The sequence below is a fragment of the Ptychodera flava genome, chromosome 3, assembly GCF_041260155.1.
Source record: "Ptychodera flava strain L36383 chromosome 3, AS_Pfla_20210202, whole genome shotgun sequence".
Lineage (NCBI taxonomy): Eukaryota > Metazoa > Hemichordata > Enteropneusta > Ptychoderidae > Ptychodera > Ptychodera flava.
Window position 1 is genome coordinate 37,631,946 of NC_091930.1, and position 14,227 is coordinate 37,646,172.

At 34.7% G+C, this 14,227-nt stretch overlaps 1 protein-coding gene across 1 annotated transcript; it reads right to left on the reverse strand.

The window, feature by feature from the left end:
- Positions 1 to 2,288: 2,288 nt before the first annotated feature.
- Positions 2,289 to 7,089, reverse strand: LOC139129271 (uncharacterized). The gene is made up of 6 exons (XM_070694914.1): positions 6,969 to 7,089; positions 6,088 to 6,500; positions 5,669 to 5,743; positions 3,388 to 3,495; positions 3,030 to 3,155; positions 2,289 to 2,740 (listed from the first exon to the last, which is right to left on the reverse strand). The coding sequence occupies exons 1-6, from the start codon at positions 7,087 to 7,089 to the stop codon at positions 2,633 to 2,635; spliced, it is 951 nt and encodes a 316-aa protein (XP_070551015.1). The 3' UTR covers positions 2,289 to 2,632.
- Between the last annotated feature and the right edge of the window lie 7,138 nt (positions 7,090 to 14,227).

Sequence of the window (14,227 nt, forward strand, 5' to 3'; positions counted from 1 at the left end):
GTACACAGTGACGTCAAGAAAATACAAATGATTGACAGCTTCAGCCATTATTCTGACCAATAAGGAGAGCGCATGAACTTAGTGTTAGTGGCGTCGAATAGGACCCGTTTGCTAGGCCTTTGATTTTCGCACGGAACAAGCAGCCTGACAACTTCTTTCAATCCTTGAACAACCAGCGACGATTATCTCATTTTACAACATGGGCCCCACACACAACACACACATTTTCACGCATTTTTGGTGATACAACAAAGGTCGGCTGACTTCTGTGGGAGAAATCGCACTTGACATTTTGTCAACAACGCCATGCGAGTTTTATGCACGTCTCGCTTAGAGTCACATTAGGTAACTCCTCCTAATACGTAAAATTTAGTGATATCATCGTATAAATAACATATAAGTAAATAAAAACGCCACCTCATGAATAATTTATAGCGACGCAAACCCTGCAAGAAAGCCAAGTCTGTGATTTCGGGTGAAACTCCCCTGTATAGCGTTCACCCTACTAATCGCGTCCACTCCACTCACATGAGCGTTTCACATAAAAGCAAAATACGAACCATTGTGTTCATTCCACTCAATCATTCACAAATCACAAACTTGAACCAAGTCTAAACTTTTACTTATTTAAGAATGGCAAAAGTAGAAAAGTAAGTGAGTCAAAACAATAAAGAGATCAATACAATGACTTGTCCGATTTAGTTATATCGTTCCCCATTCCTTGACTAAATGGCTATATAATATATATATATATATAATATATAATATATATATATATATATATATATATATATATATATATATATATATATATACACATACGGTAAAAATGATAACAAGTAGAACACAGGACCTAGGCGTCACTCAGAGTTTCACGCTACATGTGCTCTATGTAACGATCATCAGACGATGATCATATATATCATATATATATACACAGCTAAAAGTCTGCAGTGATGTAGCATAACTGGCCAGTAACTGCAGTGCAGCACTTCTGTTACATTGCAGTTATGTCAGTCGTGTTGCAGGCATGATCCTGCAGTACTGCTACAGGCATGCTGGAACATTTGTGCAGCACACATGTAACACTCCTGTACATGCAGTGCACCATACCTGAAACATTGCTGTTACAGCAATGTTTCATGACAGCCCCAGCATGTGTGGTGCAGTCCAGAAAGGACATTGATGTTACACGAGTGTACCTTTTATGAAACATCGATGTTGCAGCATTGTACCATGACATTCCCAGCATGCATGTTGCAGCCCTGCTGGGACATTGATGTTACACGAGTGTACCTTTTATGAAACATTGCTGTTGCAGCATTGTACCATGAGAATCCCAGCACGGATGTTCTAGCCCTACAAGGGCATTCATGTGACGTGATGAGTGTGAAGTCCAACAAATATGTTCTTTTGTTATTGATGTGTTGGAAAAATACATGTAGCACTATTTCCCAGTGGTTCCATTCAAGGCTTTTTGGAACAAGTTCTTTTTTTAAACTTGAATATTACACTGTATTTAAATTACTTCTGAATGTATTTGTGCTGCATTTGAATAAAATGACTGGCCACAAGACCTGAATGTATTGAGAATTACATTTTATTACCTCAATTCTTAAAAAAATGTACAATTGAAATAGGAAAGCATGAATAACGACAGCTTAACAATGAACAAAGAATAACAAATATAACTGTAAAAATTTCGCAAAATCCAATACGGCTATAAAAGGTGATAATGACTATCATGACTATGACAATATGACTAAAGGTGATATGAGTAAAATCTCGGACTAATCGGTGCCTTCTTTCTGGAGATTACTATTCTAAAGATTAGACTATTCTAATGATTAAATTGGTATTATTGGTGTTGGTTCTTGAGAAGATTGTTAATGGAAATTGCGATTTTCACTAAATCCAATATGGCGGCCAAACCATGAGACTGATCTAATAGCCCTTTACAAACTTTAAAAAGCTAACACTAAGGATGACACAAGTAAAATTTCAGTTAAATCAGTGTTTTGGTTGTGGAGAAGAAGATTTTTAAAGATTAAGTTGCAATTTACGCAAAATCCAATATTGTGGCCAAACCATGTGACCGATTGAAATGCCTTTCCCAAATTGAAAGAGCTAATACTAAAAAGGATGACACAAGTGAAATTCACTTCAATTGACGGATTGGTTCCAGAGAAGACAATTTTAAAGATTGACATGGTATTTTTTAAAATCCGATGTGGCGGCCAAGGTCATGTGACAGCATGAGATTTTATTTTACATTCTCAATACCTTCGCTAGTGCATGATGTATTAAAAAATTCGAATTGAATAGACCCGCTGGTCTTCAGGAAATCCAATATGGCCACCAGGTAACCTGACTAATTTAAATTTGAAGGGTTAGGTGTATGAGATCTATTATATAGACCTATTAGACCTTCAAGTTTGAGAAGTTATGGCGAGCAGTTAACTAGAGTTCTAGGACGACAAAATAGTTATGGAAGAGGAAGAAGAAGAATATTGAATCCAGCCGGTAAGTTTGGGACTCTAAGAATTAATCAAACAAACACACTAGGGATCTAGCCCATATGCATGGGCTCTAACTATGAAACTATTCGTAGGTTGAATACACCTCGTCGTCTTCATTTTAACACATTCATATGACAGTTTCCTGCCTGATGCATTGAACCAGTCTTGGTAGGACTGCCAAAACCCTTCCTTTCTGGATCTTTATCTCTGTTGAATTTCCTCTGGAAAAATAAAAAAAAATGTACAGTTGCTCCAAAAGTACATACTGTATGTGGTAAAACACTAATTATATCCATGACCACTTTCATGTAAAGTTTGATATGTTGTAATTAACATCAACAATAATTTTTACAATTATTACATGTGTATTGGTGTATTCCATTTTACACGTCAAAATAAATTCTCGGATAAACGGTTCGTTTAGTACATAGCACAAATTGGTTTGATCACACATATTAACTCTTTTGTTTGTAATAGAACTAAATTGATAATTAAAAACTTTCTACTTACAATGAGAGCCAAACAAAAGACAATCTTTGGTGTAACATTAATTAGTTTTGTATGGCAGATTGTCTCTGCAAGGGAACAGGTGTCCATGGCACAGTAATGACGTCTGTCATCTTCTACAGCCATGACCTGTTGGGTATAAAGGAAAATGTTTTTAAGCTTGATAAGTTGCCAATCCAGTTTACTCTCTATGCTTTATAGTATTTTCAAATTCTTAGTAATCTGCTTTTAAATTAAAACAGACAGCATGCGACCATACATCTTGTAGATCTCATTTGTGGTTGCTATTTGTTGGATGACTCATGCAGGACCCATAATAAACTTTTTATTCCCTATGAGTTTTTCTATTTCAATTTTTTACCTTTCGAACTTCTTCTTGTCTCCATTCTTGAACCTTCAGCCGACAAAACTTCATCATCTTTTGTACACAGTTTGCATTGTATTCTGAAAAAGTATTTTGTATTTCGTCCTGTTGATTAAAAGACAAAGAGAGGTTATGTTACCTTTGAATGATCATATACATAATTTTATTACTTGCATCATATAGCTAATGTAGTGCTATATAGGATTCAGTTGTAATTTGTTTGGGACTGCATAGACATCATTGGAGTAAAAGTAAACAAGCTATTCTTAAAGCCCAATACCTGCAAATGTGTAATAAACCAATATCAAAATATCCTGAGTTTTATAAGAGTTTTCTTTGAATAAGACCCATTATTGACTGAAAAAATATATAACACTGTCATAAATGTCGCAGGTGACATGTAAATCAAAACGTTCTACCACTATTTAGACTTGCAACCATTTTCAAAAACCAATCATACGACTGAGAAAATAAAGATTACAACAACACACTGATGGCCACCATGTGGGTGCATTTAAGTAAATGGCATTATAGTTGTGTCATTGATAACTACAATGTCTATATGCATGAAACACTGAATTTTCTGTACTTTTCTATAGGGGCGCACCAGTGCAGCATCCATTTATTATTTAATTGTTAAAATATGTAGTCGTCGTCCAAATCAGGTATAAGTGATATGTCAGTACATGCCCTTCAGTCTCAACATTTACATGCACTAACGTTGGTTTGAAAATAAAATCGCAGCCACTGGGGCTTTAACCCTTTGAGCACCAAAGTCATTTTTGTTGCCCATATCAAAATTTACACCATTCAATTTTTTTCTAATTTTTGCAAAAATTTTGATAAAAATCTGAAGCCAACAAAATGTGATGTTCATTTGGTCCAAAAATGTCAATAATTACAGTAAATTCACAAAATTGGTGAAATGTTGCACACTATAATTTTAGTGTGAAAAATTGCAGTGCTCAAAAGGTTAACCTACAACTTCTGTGTAGAAAATGATGTTTTCATTCATTATAGATGTATTATGATCTTCAACAGATTTCTGCTATGGCTTGATATTATTGTAGCTATCAGTCTCTAAATTAACCATTCAAACACACCACCTACAATAAAATCAATACTAGACCATGTCTGTTATCTATAGACGGTCTTTTCTTTAAATACTTGCAGTGGTCATTTTTCTTGGTTCCTGTAAATGACGACCATGCATTGGTTGCAATGAGGAGAACAATATAAATATACATTTTACTAATTTTATGAATTTTTTTTTATTCTTTGATAATTTTGAACAAATGGACATCACACTTCATGGGCTACAGTTTTTTTATCACATTTTATTGGCTACGATTTGTTATAAAAATGTTTGCAAAAATCTCGAAAAATTTACTGGGTATTGGCAAAGTTGACCTGGCACTCTAAGGGTTAATGCTATCATCAATTCATACACAGACACACAGATATATATATATATATATATATATATATATATATATATATATATATATATATATATAATATATATATATATATATATATATATATATAATACAGTGTTTCATCTAGACAGATGGGATGGGGGATTCCCTCTCTGTTGTTATGTTGGTACTCCCCAGTAATTTTTCAATAGGGACAAGCCCCCTTTGAAAAGGTGCCTGTCACACCTTAGATATACAAGTAGAACACATGAACTGGTGAAATTACCTATAAATTTTCTAATAAAGGGGAAAATCCCTCCTGTAGATGCCATCCTTGATGACTCTGTGTGTGTGTATATATATATATATATATATATATATATATATATATATATATATATATATATATATATATATATATATATATATATATATATATATATATATATATATATATATATATATATATATATATATATATATATATATATATTCACACAACTACATCTGAGTGTCTCTTCACAGCAAATTTTTGGGTCTTGAAAAAATCACCCATTTTTGACTTTAACCCACGTCCCCAGAATTTAGTCCGGACGCTCTACAACTGAGCAAACGGATCAGTTCAAGTTGGTTTGATGTGCGTCGTCCTGTTGGCCTTTTTCTTCCCCGAAAGAGACCTAAGATTTACAATGGTTATATATATATATATATATATATATATATATATATATATATAATATATATATATATATATATATATATATATATATATATATATATATATATATGTTGTGTGTGTGTGTGATTTCATTGATATTTATTGATAATTTATTTAAAGTATTAACCTTCAGTGTACTCACATATATCTCCTGCCTTGGTACTTCCCGTAGCGGGTTCGTAAAATACATCTTGGCTAAAAGTTGTATTAGAGTATTCTGTATCAAAGGATTTGAGGAAAAATAAGTGCAATTAGTATAATTAACCTGAGAGAGAGAGAGAGAGAGAGAGAGAGAGAGAGAGAGAGAGGAGAGAGAGAGAGAGAGAGAGAGAGAGAGAGAGAGAGAGAGAGACGGATGTACATTGAAAGAATGTGTCCAAGTAAACATACATTTGTAATTTATCATATTTTTGAAAATTTTTGTTAAATTTTTTTTAGGATGCATTTATGAGCCCCAAATGATTGTTATAATATCCATAATTTGCTCATTATATAAATGTGTAATTGAAATAAATTAATAAATAAAATGAAATTTCTTTTGTTTGGTATAGGCCTACTTACATACTCATATGAGCCTTTCCTCACTTCAAATACTTTGCTTTGATGTTTACTTAATTTCATGATAGTTGCTTTCATCCTCTCCTGTTCCTCTAGAATTCTGTCTACTTTGGATTGTATATTCTTCACTGTCTTCAATATTATAAGGAGGAGAGTGCTGTTGTTGTTTATTGTTGTTGTTGTTGTGTTGTTGCTGCTGCTGTTGTTGTTACTGCTGATGCTGTTGCTTCTGCTGCCGATGCTACTGCCACTGGTGTTTCTGTTGCAGCTGCTGTCTCTGTTTTGTTTTCCGGCTCTTTGTTGGTTTCCTGTACTGCTGTTCTGAGCTTTTGGTGGTGCTGGTACGCCTAACATAGTACTACTACAATAACTAGTAGAGCTACTGTTGTTGTTCAGTGACAGTTTACTTTCTTGCTCTGTTTACAATAAGAAATGATTTAATTTTAGGAAATTTGTTTGAGAATAGGTCTCAATCTCTCTTGATAAAGCACAGTCCCTCCATGTATACGTGTGTCGAGGGATGTGGATCGACGGAGGGACTTTCGATAAATGCATTAGGCCTACGGTAGGCCCACAGCTATAGATGAATTCAGAAAAAAAATATGTCAAATTTGTTTGTTTTATTTTAACTTAAATAACGCTTTTTACATAACTTGAATCTGATCATTATCTATACACGCATATGAGTACGTCTACATTGATTAGCGGTTTCGATAATACCCGTGACTTTGCTAATATGTTTGACCTCTAGGTTACTGTGCGTGTGGGCATATTACTTTGAAATATGTGACATTGTATGCAGGGGCCCATCAACAGCTGTATTCGCGGCACGGCACTGAAGATTAGTTATCGCGTTAACAAACACGCTGACTTTTTATACTTACTTTTCGATTTGTCATTCTGGCTATCCAGCCTAGATTTCTTCGCTTCCCTCTTTTCCAAATCTAGCCGGTGCCGTTTCTTCTGACTTGGGCCAAATACGGGAGAGGTGCCAGTGCTAGCCATCATCGCAGCGGGCTTCCAGTTTGATCGTCTGAACGCTTGGCGCCGCGTCGCTAAAAAATTGTCTGTCGCTCAAACCAACTCGCAACGCTGCTACTTAATTGTGGAGTCATATACATTTTTTTTTGTTTAAATCAATCATACTTTTAGGTTTGATGCCTTTCTTAAATTTTTTATTTATTTGCTTTGAAAAGTTATCGTTCTAGAATATGTGATTTTGTTGTATAACCCGCCCGAGGGACAGAGCGATCGAGAGCAACAAATTATTGTTTACATAGAATCTCAACATTGCCAGAAGATATAGAAAGTTCGATTGGTTAGAAACTATAGTAGAGGGCGCACTTGTACTATTTTATCCAATGGCGTAAAAGGATACATCGGGGCTTTTGTAAGGGCCAATCTGATCAGGATATCTGATCAATTCAACCTGGTACCTGTTCGCTGTCGGCTGTACCTGCACTGCATTCAGGATCCTTATTATTATGAACGATGTTGTCGAAGTTATCGATGAGGTGAGTCTGTTGTTTTACAACATCTTCAAACTACTTACTATACTGAATATTGGATATCGCGGGGAAAGACGAAGGAAACCTTTCAAAGTGTCACGGTACAGTGTCGAGTGACAGTGTGGACTTGAGCTTACAACCGGGCGGCCAACAATCAGTCGTTTTTTATATCATAGACCATCGTTATTATTATCAACCTACAATAAATAGTCATAGACTCAAAAAATCTAGATTTTCGAACCAGTAGTATCGCAGATCGTAAGTTGCTAGCCACTGGACCGCCATGACCGTCGCCGTCTGAGTTCCAATAGATCAGACAATATTTCAGTACACCAAAGACCTCCAATATTTATAGACAGCTAAATAATGGGAGTATCAACCCAAAACCTGAATTCTGAGCCACATATTACGCTGAAGGTTAATCACACGATGGGAAGTGGACTGACAATGTTCTTTCTATGCCGACGGGCACTTTGACTGGTGATATGACGATGATTATAGCTTAGCCCTGCGTACAGGTCTGCGTGTTCCCGGTGTTAATTGGCCTCCACCACATAACGCTGGGAACACACAGACCTTGTCGCAGGGCTAATTATAGCTTTTCTTTGGTTCGAAAATCAACACCTACAACCATGTACATTCTGAGCTAAGAGATGCCATATCATACTAGATTTTCGGAAACATTGACTGATTTATTTGTTGGTTAATCCCCCCTCCCCCCTGTCTCTCTCTCTCTCTCTCTCTCTTCTCTCTCTCTCTCTCTCTCTCTCTCTCTCTCTCTCTCTCTCTCATCTCTCTCTCTCTCTCTCTCATGCATTGTATACAATCTCAATAGATTTTAATTTATTCTTTTATTAAACTTTCCTTAGATAAACATGTCAGATAAACCAAAACACATGTGTAGGGTGTGTGTTATGGAGTTTGCTTCGGAAAGGTATCTCGATAAACATGGTAGTAGTAAAAAACATAGATATCAGCACCAGCTTATCTTGTCGAGGAAAAATGATGATGAATCACCAGTCAAGTATGTATAGCAACCTTTTGAGTATCATACTTCAGTTAACGAGATTATATTTTATGTTGTTAATGTTATCTTCAAAAATTTTCTGAATTTTGAAAATTAATATTGTAGATTATTCATATTCTGAAGCCAATAAGTTTTGGTGCCCAGTAAAAGGTAACATAAGTGCTAAGAATCTGATATTCTGATTTTATTTTGTACACAATTTTCATGATTGATCTATGAGTACTAGTATGCTCTGTTAATGGATTCTTTTAGAAGCTTGAAGATCAGGAAAAACTTGTGATGTTACACTCTTGTGAGAGTCCTTTGTTAAAAAGAGTAGTGTATTGCAATTTTAACAGAAGTACACACCTATTTTCTTCATCTGAAAATCACTAATTTTCATGATTTCTTCAGACTTCTTATAACTTACCATTATCTTTTTTTTATAGATCACAAAAAGGCTATGCACAACTACCACCAACTCAGCCACTACTCAAACATCACCAACTTTGTCAACAGTTGTCACATCTTCTCATGATCCATCATTGTTTTCTTTGGTATGTACACCTTGATATCACTTTACAAATTCCTTTGTTTAATTTTGAGAAAATTTAGTATTGATTGTGACAGTTTTAGTTTATTATAATAGATTATAAATTTTTTTTCTATAAACGTATCTATAAATATCTATAAGTTACTAGAATATTCTATAATAGACTTGTTTGGGAATTAGCTATGCAACATTTAACTCTATTCATGTATTTTGCAAGTTCATTGTCCCGATATTTTGTTAATTTTCCAGTAACCCTAAAGTGATGCTAGAGAAAGCATCATTTGGAAATTTGTAACACACATTAGACAAGTGTGCCGTTGATTAATACTGGTTTGGATTATTTTAATCCACTCCTAGGAAATGGAAGACTGTATATCAGGAGTAGAACATTTTTATTCCAAAATTTGCGAGCTTTAAATCAACAACTTTTTTATATCACAAGTGTTCTATTTTGTTTCATAATGTGGTCGATGACAAGCCCTTTCTTATGACTTAAAAGGCTAATTACCGGTAGTCTTCATGCTTCAATCAAACCCTTTATTCGCAGAATTATAAACAGTCATCAAATATAGATGCTTTTCTTTCTGCGATTCTCTCTGTTTTTTAAATGTCAAATCACTAAGGACCATGTATTTGAATACATATTGCTATGTCCAAATGGTTATTTTAGATGTCCATTTACCCTATTTACGTCTATGAGAAGCAGATTAAAACTTTGTTTGCGGAAAAAATAACAAATTTGGAGTTCCATTATAAATTTCCCAATACGTTTAATGTCAGGATTTTTGTGTATCAGTTTTTTAGCATCAAAAATTACATTGTCATTTACATTACATATTCTTGTTTTTCATCACATCATTTTCAACATGTGCTTATTGGAATTAATTGGAGTATAATAAATAGTCTGTTTTTAAATGACTCTTTAGGGAACTGTACCAGTAGGTGACATTGACAGGGAGAACACGTTCATGGACCATGACTTTCTTGAGGAACATTCTGATGTAGAGAAAATAAACCAGTGGAATGACTGTAAGTGTTGGAAATTATCAATTAACAACTAGTTTCATATTTTATCAGATAAACCTTATTTTTTAGCTCACGTTTGGTTATACCAAAGTGAGTTTATTGTATAAGCTGAAGTCGATGGTGTCTGTATTGTGTGAGAGTGTGTATGTACATACAGTATGTCCGTCAACATCAAAAACACACAAACCGCTGCACATTTCAGCTTAGTATTTGGTGTGTGGATGCATCCTGGGCTATAGATGGGATTTTATTCAAATGAAGTCTCGATCCAAAATTATGCAAATGAGCTTACAAAATGTGAAATTGGTCAAGAATTAATATCTCGAGAACCGCTGTTTGATTGCTTTGAAAATTTGAGTGCAAGAACCTTAGGTGAACCTTATACAGTTTTATGAATATTGTAAAATATCCTTAATTTTGTATTTTTACTATATATTTTGGTGATTTTTCTCATTTTCAGTAAAAATTATTCTTCTCTGAAACCGCCAGCCCAATCGCTCTCAAATTTGGGTGTTACTCTTCTAATTTGTTGAAATTATGACAAAATTGGGAAAATTACTATTTTGGAAAATTTTGTCATTTTTGGTCAAAAAAATTAAACAGTATTTTCTTTTTAAAACAACTGGATAGACAGGATAATTCCGGATGTTGTAATCACCACCCACAGTGGAAGGCATTTCACTATCTGTAACTAACTTAAGTGCTGTTTCATCGGCATTAACTAAAAACTCCTAAAGGTTGTAAATACATTTCCTGTCATCTTGCCTATGTAATACCAAGGGTTGGAACATTTGATTTCAGGAAGGGGTAGGGTCTAGAAGATTGATGAGGTAGCATTACTTTTACCAGATCCCTTGTACATTGTTTGACCGACTCCCACCTTTCCTTTTTAGCTACTATAGACTATAGTCTATAGAAGCTATTGGGATTGGTATCCGTCCGGCGTCCGCGTCAGTCTGTATGTGTGTATGTATGTATGTCCGTTTGTGAGGCGTCCCTCCACTCGAATATCTTGAGAATTGCAGTACTTACTGATTTGATATTTGTTGTGTAGATGAAAAATAGGAATTTGAGAAACTTTTTTTAATTTTTGATATTTTGAAAATAGGCAGATTAATGCCAAAAAAGGCGTTTTTGGTAAAAAATCTTCTTCATAACCGCTGGTCAGACAGCTTTGTTATTTGGTATACAGGTCACTAGGGATAACCCAACTTAGATTTGTTAAAATTGTGATGAAATATGCAAATCTGTATTTTTGCGGAATTTTTTTTTCCATTTTTGGTGAGGCCACCCTGAAATGAGCTATCAAAGATATCCACCTTCTTCATCAGTACATGTGTCACAAAAGGTTATTCTCTGCATAACGAAGCAGAGCTCTGTCAACTGTTGAGTAGCTTGTTTTTTCAAAACCGCTGGTCAGACGCTATAATATTTGGTTTACAAGTCCCTAGGATGACCCTAGTGAGATAATTTCATACAGTCATGTATCCATGTCTATACCGGTAGTAGCTTCAGGGACATTGGCCCTATGTTTATCAAACCTCTGTCTATTTTTTGTGTTGACAGTTGTGCATGCTTATGTATTTATGATCTGCTTGTTCCATTGCTATAGAAGTTGATATGCATGCTCCTAAAGATGACCTCCAGTACCTAAGTTGGAGACCATATTGCTTTTGTCATTCTTGTTTTTTCTGGTTTAATATTTCTCGAATGGACCAATTCAAACCGAATGTGAGCACACTTGTCCTTGACGGTATTTTTTTTTTTGTAATCTGTTGTTGGTTTTGATTATGATTCTAAGAATATTAATGTTTTATAAAAACAGAGAAATTCAGTATCATTTCTTCATGCTGATGCTACTCTACCATCTGTTATCCTTTTCCAACCTAAATAATTACTGGTTTTGTATATGATATCAAAACATGTCAAAACTTGAGACAATTCTGGTTCCACAGAGTTGTGTTCCTTTTATATAATAGAAGTTTGTGAATGATCTGTGTCCAGCACTGTACCAATGATATTCTTAAACTTTGCCAAAACACATTATATATTTGTGTTGTTCCTGGAAACTAATACTATCAGTTAAAAGGAAAACTAAATATTGAACCCTAGATTTAAAATTTCTGGAAAATAGGAACATATTTCCAATCAAGTTTAGTTGTCATTTTCAGATTATCAAGAAACAGATGATGACTTGATTCTGAGTGAAGAAACTGAAGATGAGAATCCAGATGAATGTAAGGAATGGTATCCATTCAAAAATGAGCACTATGCAGAACTGGCATGTCTTCTTTGTGCGCCTCATCCTCTGGTAATGTTACAAATGTTACAATATGTTCCTTATATTTTTATGTGAGAAACATTTCTGTACATGTGACATATTCTATAGATGTTGGTGTCAAGGTTTTTGAAATGAGTGTGTATAGACACCATTTAGTATATTCAACTGTGTTATAATTGATGTCAAATATTTGAAAAAATGTCTGGGCCCAAGCTCAGGATGTAAAGATTTAAGAGAACCAGGAAAGTTATTCTAGAATTGCCGGTACTTTAAATTTTGTTATGTGTTAGATTGTATGACTTGTACTGTTACAAGATGTAATTATAGGCCAAATTAAATAAAAATGAATAGAGTTGATAATCTACTCTCAGGATACATGTATCTTTGTAATTTTATAGTCACTGCTTTCAATCTAAACAGGGCGAAACAAATTTAAAATTCATATGGTACCTCTTGAGGAAGAGAGATATGACCACACCATCAATGTATCAAGTGAAAAAAGAATCTATCTGAATTACCAGGAAGGATTGAACCAATTTGGTATGTATGTAATGCAGAGTTCTTATCTATTAGTATCTTTTTTTGATTGCAATGGTTCTACTCCGGAATAAAAAGGACGCGATGCGTTCTACAGGCTCAGTACGCCCAAATAATCACGTGATGCTGGTACAAACATGCCCACATGTATAATAACACATATAGAAATACACGTACGTCTATGCGCGTTTGCGCACATATTGTTTTGTTTGTACCATGGTCGAATTGAATGCCGGGTTTCGACTATTAAATACACACAAAACTGTAATGATATGCCACAACGATAACAAACTGTGTTTTACATTCTTCAATATTTTATACTCCTTTCAAACTTTGAACTAGGTGCTAGTTGAATTTGTTTGTTCTACAGTGCGTTTCACCTAGGTACCACAACTCAGCATATGAGACCTATACAACACGCACAAAACATATGATTAGCTTGGGTATCACGGACACATGTCAAAGCCACCAACTAGTCGATTATACCAGCATGGGGCAGCCGATGTCTAGACTGAGAGATAAACAGTTGACTAGACTTGATCTACTATTTCATTTTCAATTTCAACTAAGAGTTCAAGAGGTGAAGGTATTCTCATCAGAAACTAACTAAAGAGTCCCACATTGTAGATAAAGTGTATTTCTCAGTCATGTCTAGACAGAGAGGCCGCCCTATGCTGGTTTACGTTAATCAATGAGTCGGTGATTTTCAAATGTGTTGTGATACATAAGCTAATCGCTTGTTTTTTAAGTTGATGCTAGAGTAACAATTTTATCACCATTCAGTAGAGAGAATTTCAGTTTGCATAAACAACCGTAGAAAACAGCAGAGTGACCATGGTTGAACGACTCTGCAGACAACACAGATGATGCAAAAACTGCTGATTGTTTAGTATTTTCTTCTCTCATGGACTATACAACTTGATAGTCACTTTCATAAATAATGCAACTTTATGGACACCTACAGAATTAATGCTAATAATTAAGAATCCTAAGCTTGACAAATGCAACCATTAAGCAACCTCCTATCTGTTTTTAGCCTAATGGACAACAGTGATACTCAAAGTTTGGTGACTGACTGTGTACTGTGTACTGTTGACAACTTATTTCATTCTCAAAGTTGTATGTAAATTTGACATTCGTCATGACAATAATCACGACCATCTCAACATGTTGTGAATAGACATTGCTGTAGCAGGACTAAAAATGGACCATACTGAGGCTTTCTGTTGTTA

Excerpts from the sequence above, each read along its gene's own strand:
- LOC139129271 (XM_070694914.1), bottom strand. The coding sequence starts at position 7,089 with ATGGCTAGCACTGGCACCTCTCCCGTATTTGGCCCAAGTCAGAAGAAA. Across the intron at positions 3,156-3,387 it reads GACAAGAAGAAGTTCGAAAG|GTCATGGCTGTAGAAGATGA; the intron begins GTAAAAAATTGA and ends TATACCCAACAG. Across the intron at positions 2,741-3,029 it reads TCTTTTGTTTGGCTCTCATT|AGGAAATTCAACAGAGATAA; the intron begins GTAAGTAGAAAG and ends TTATTTTTCCAG.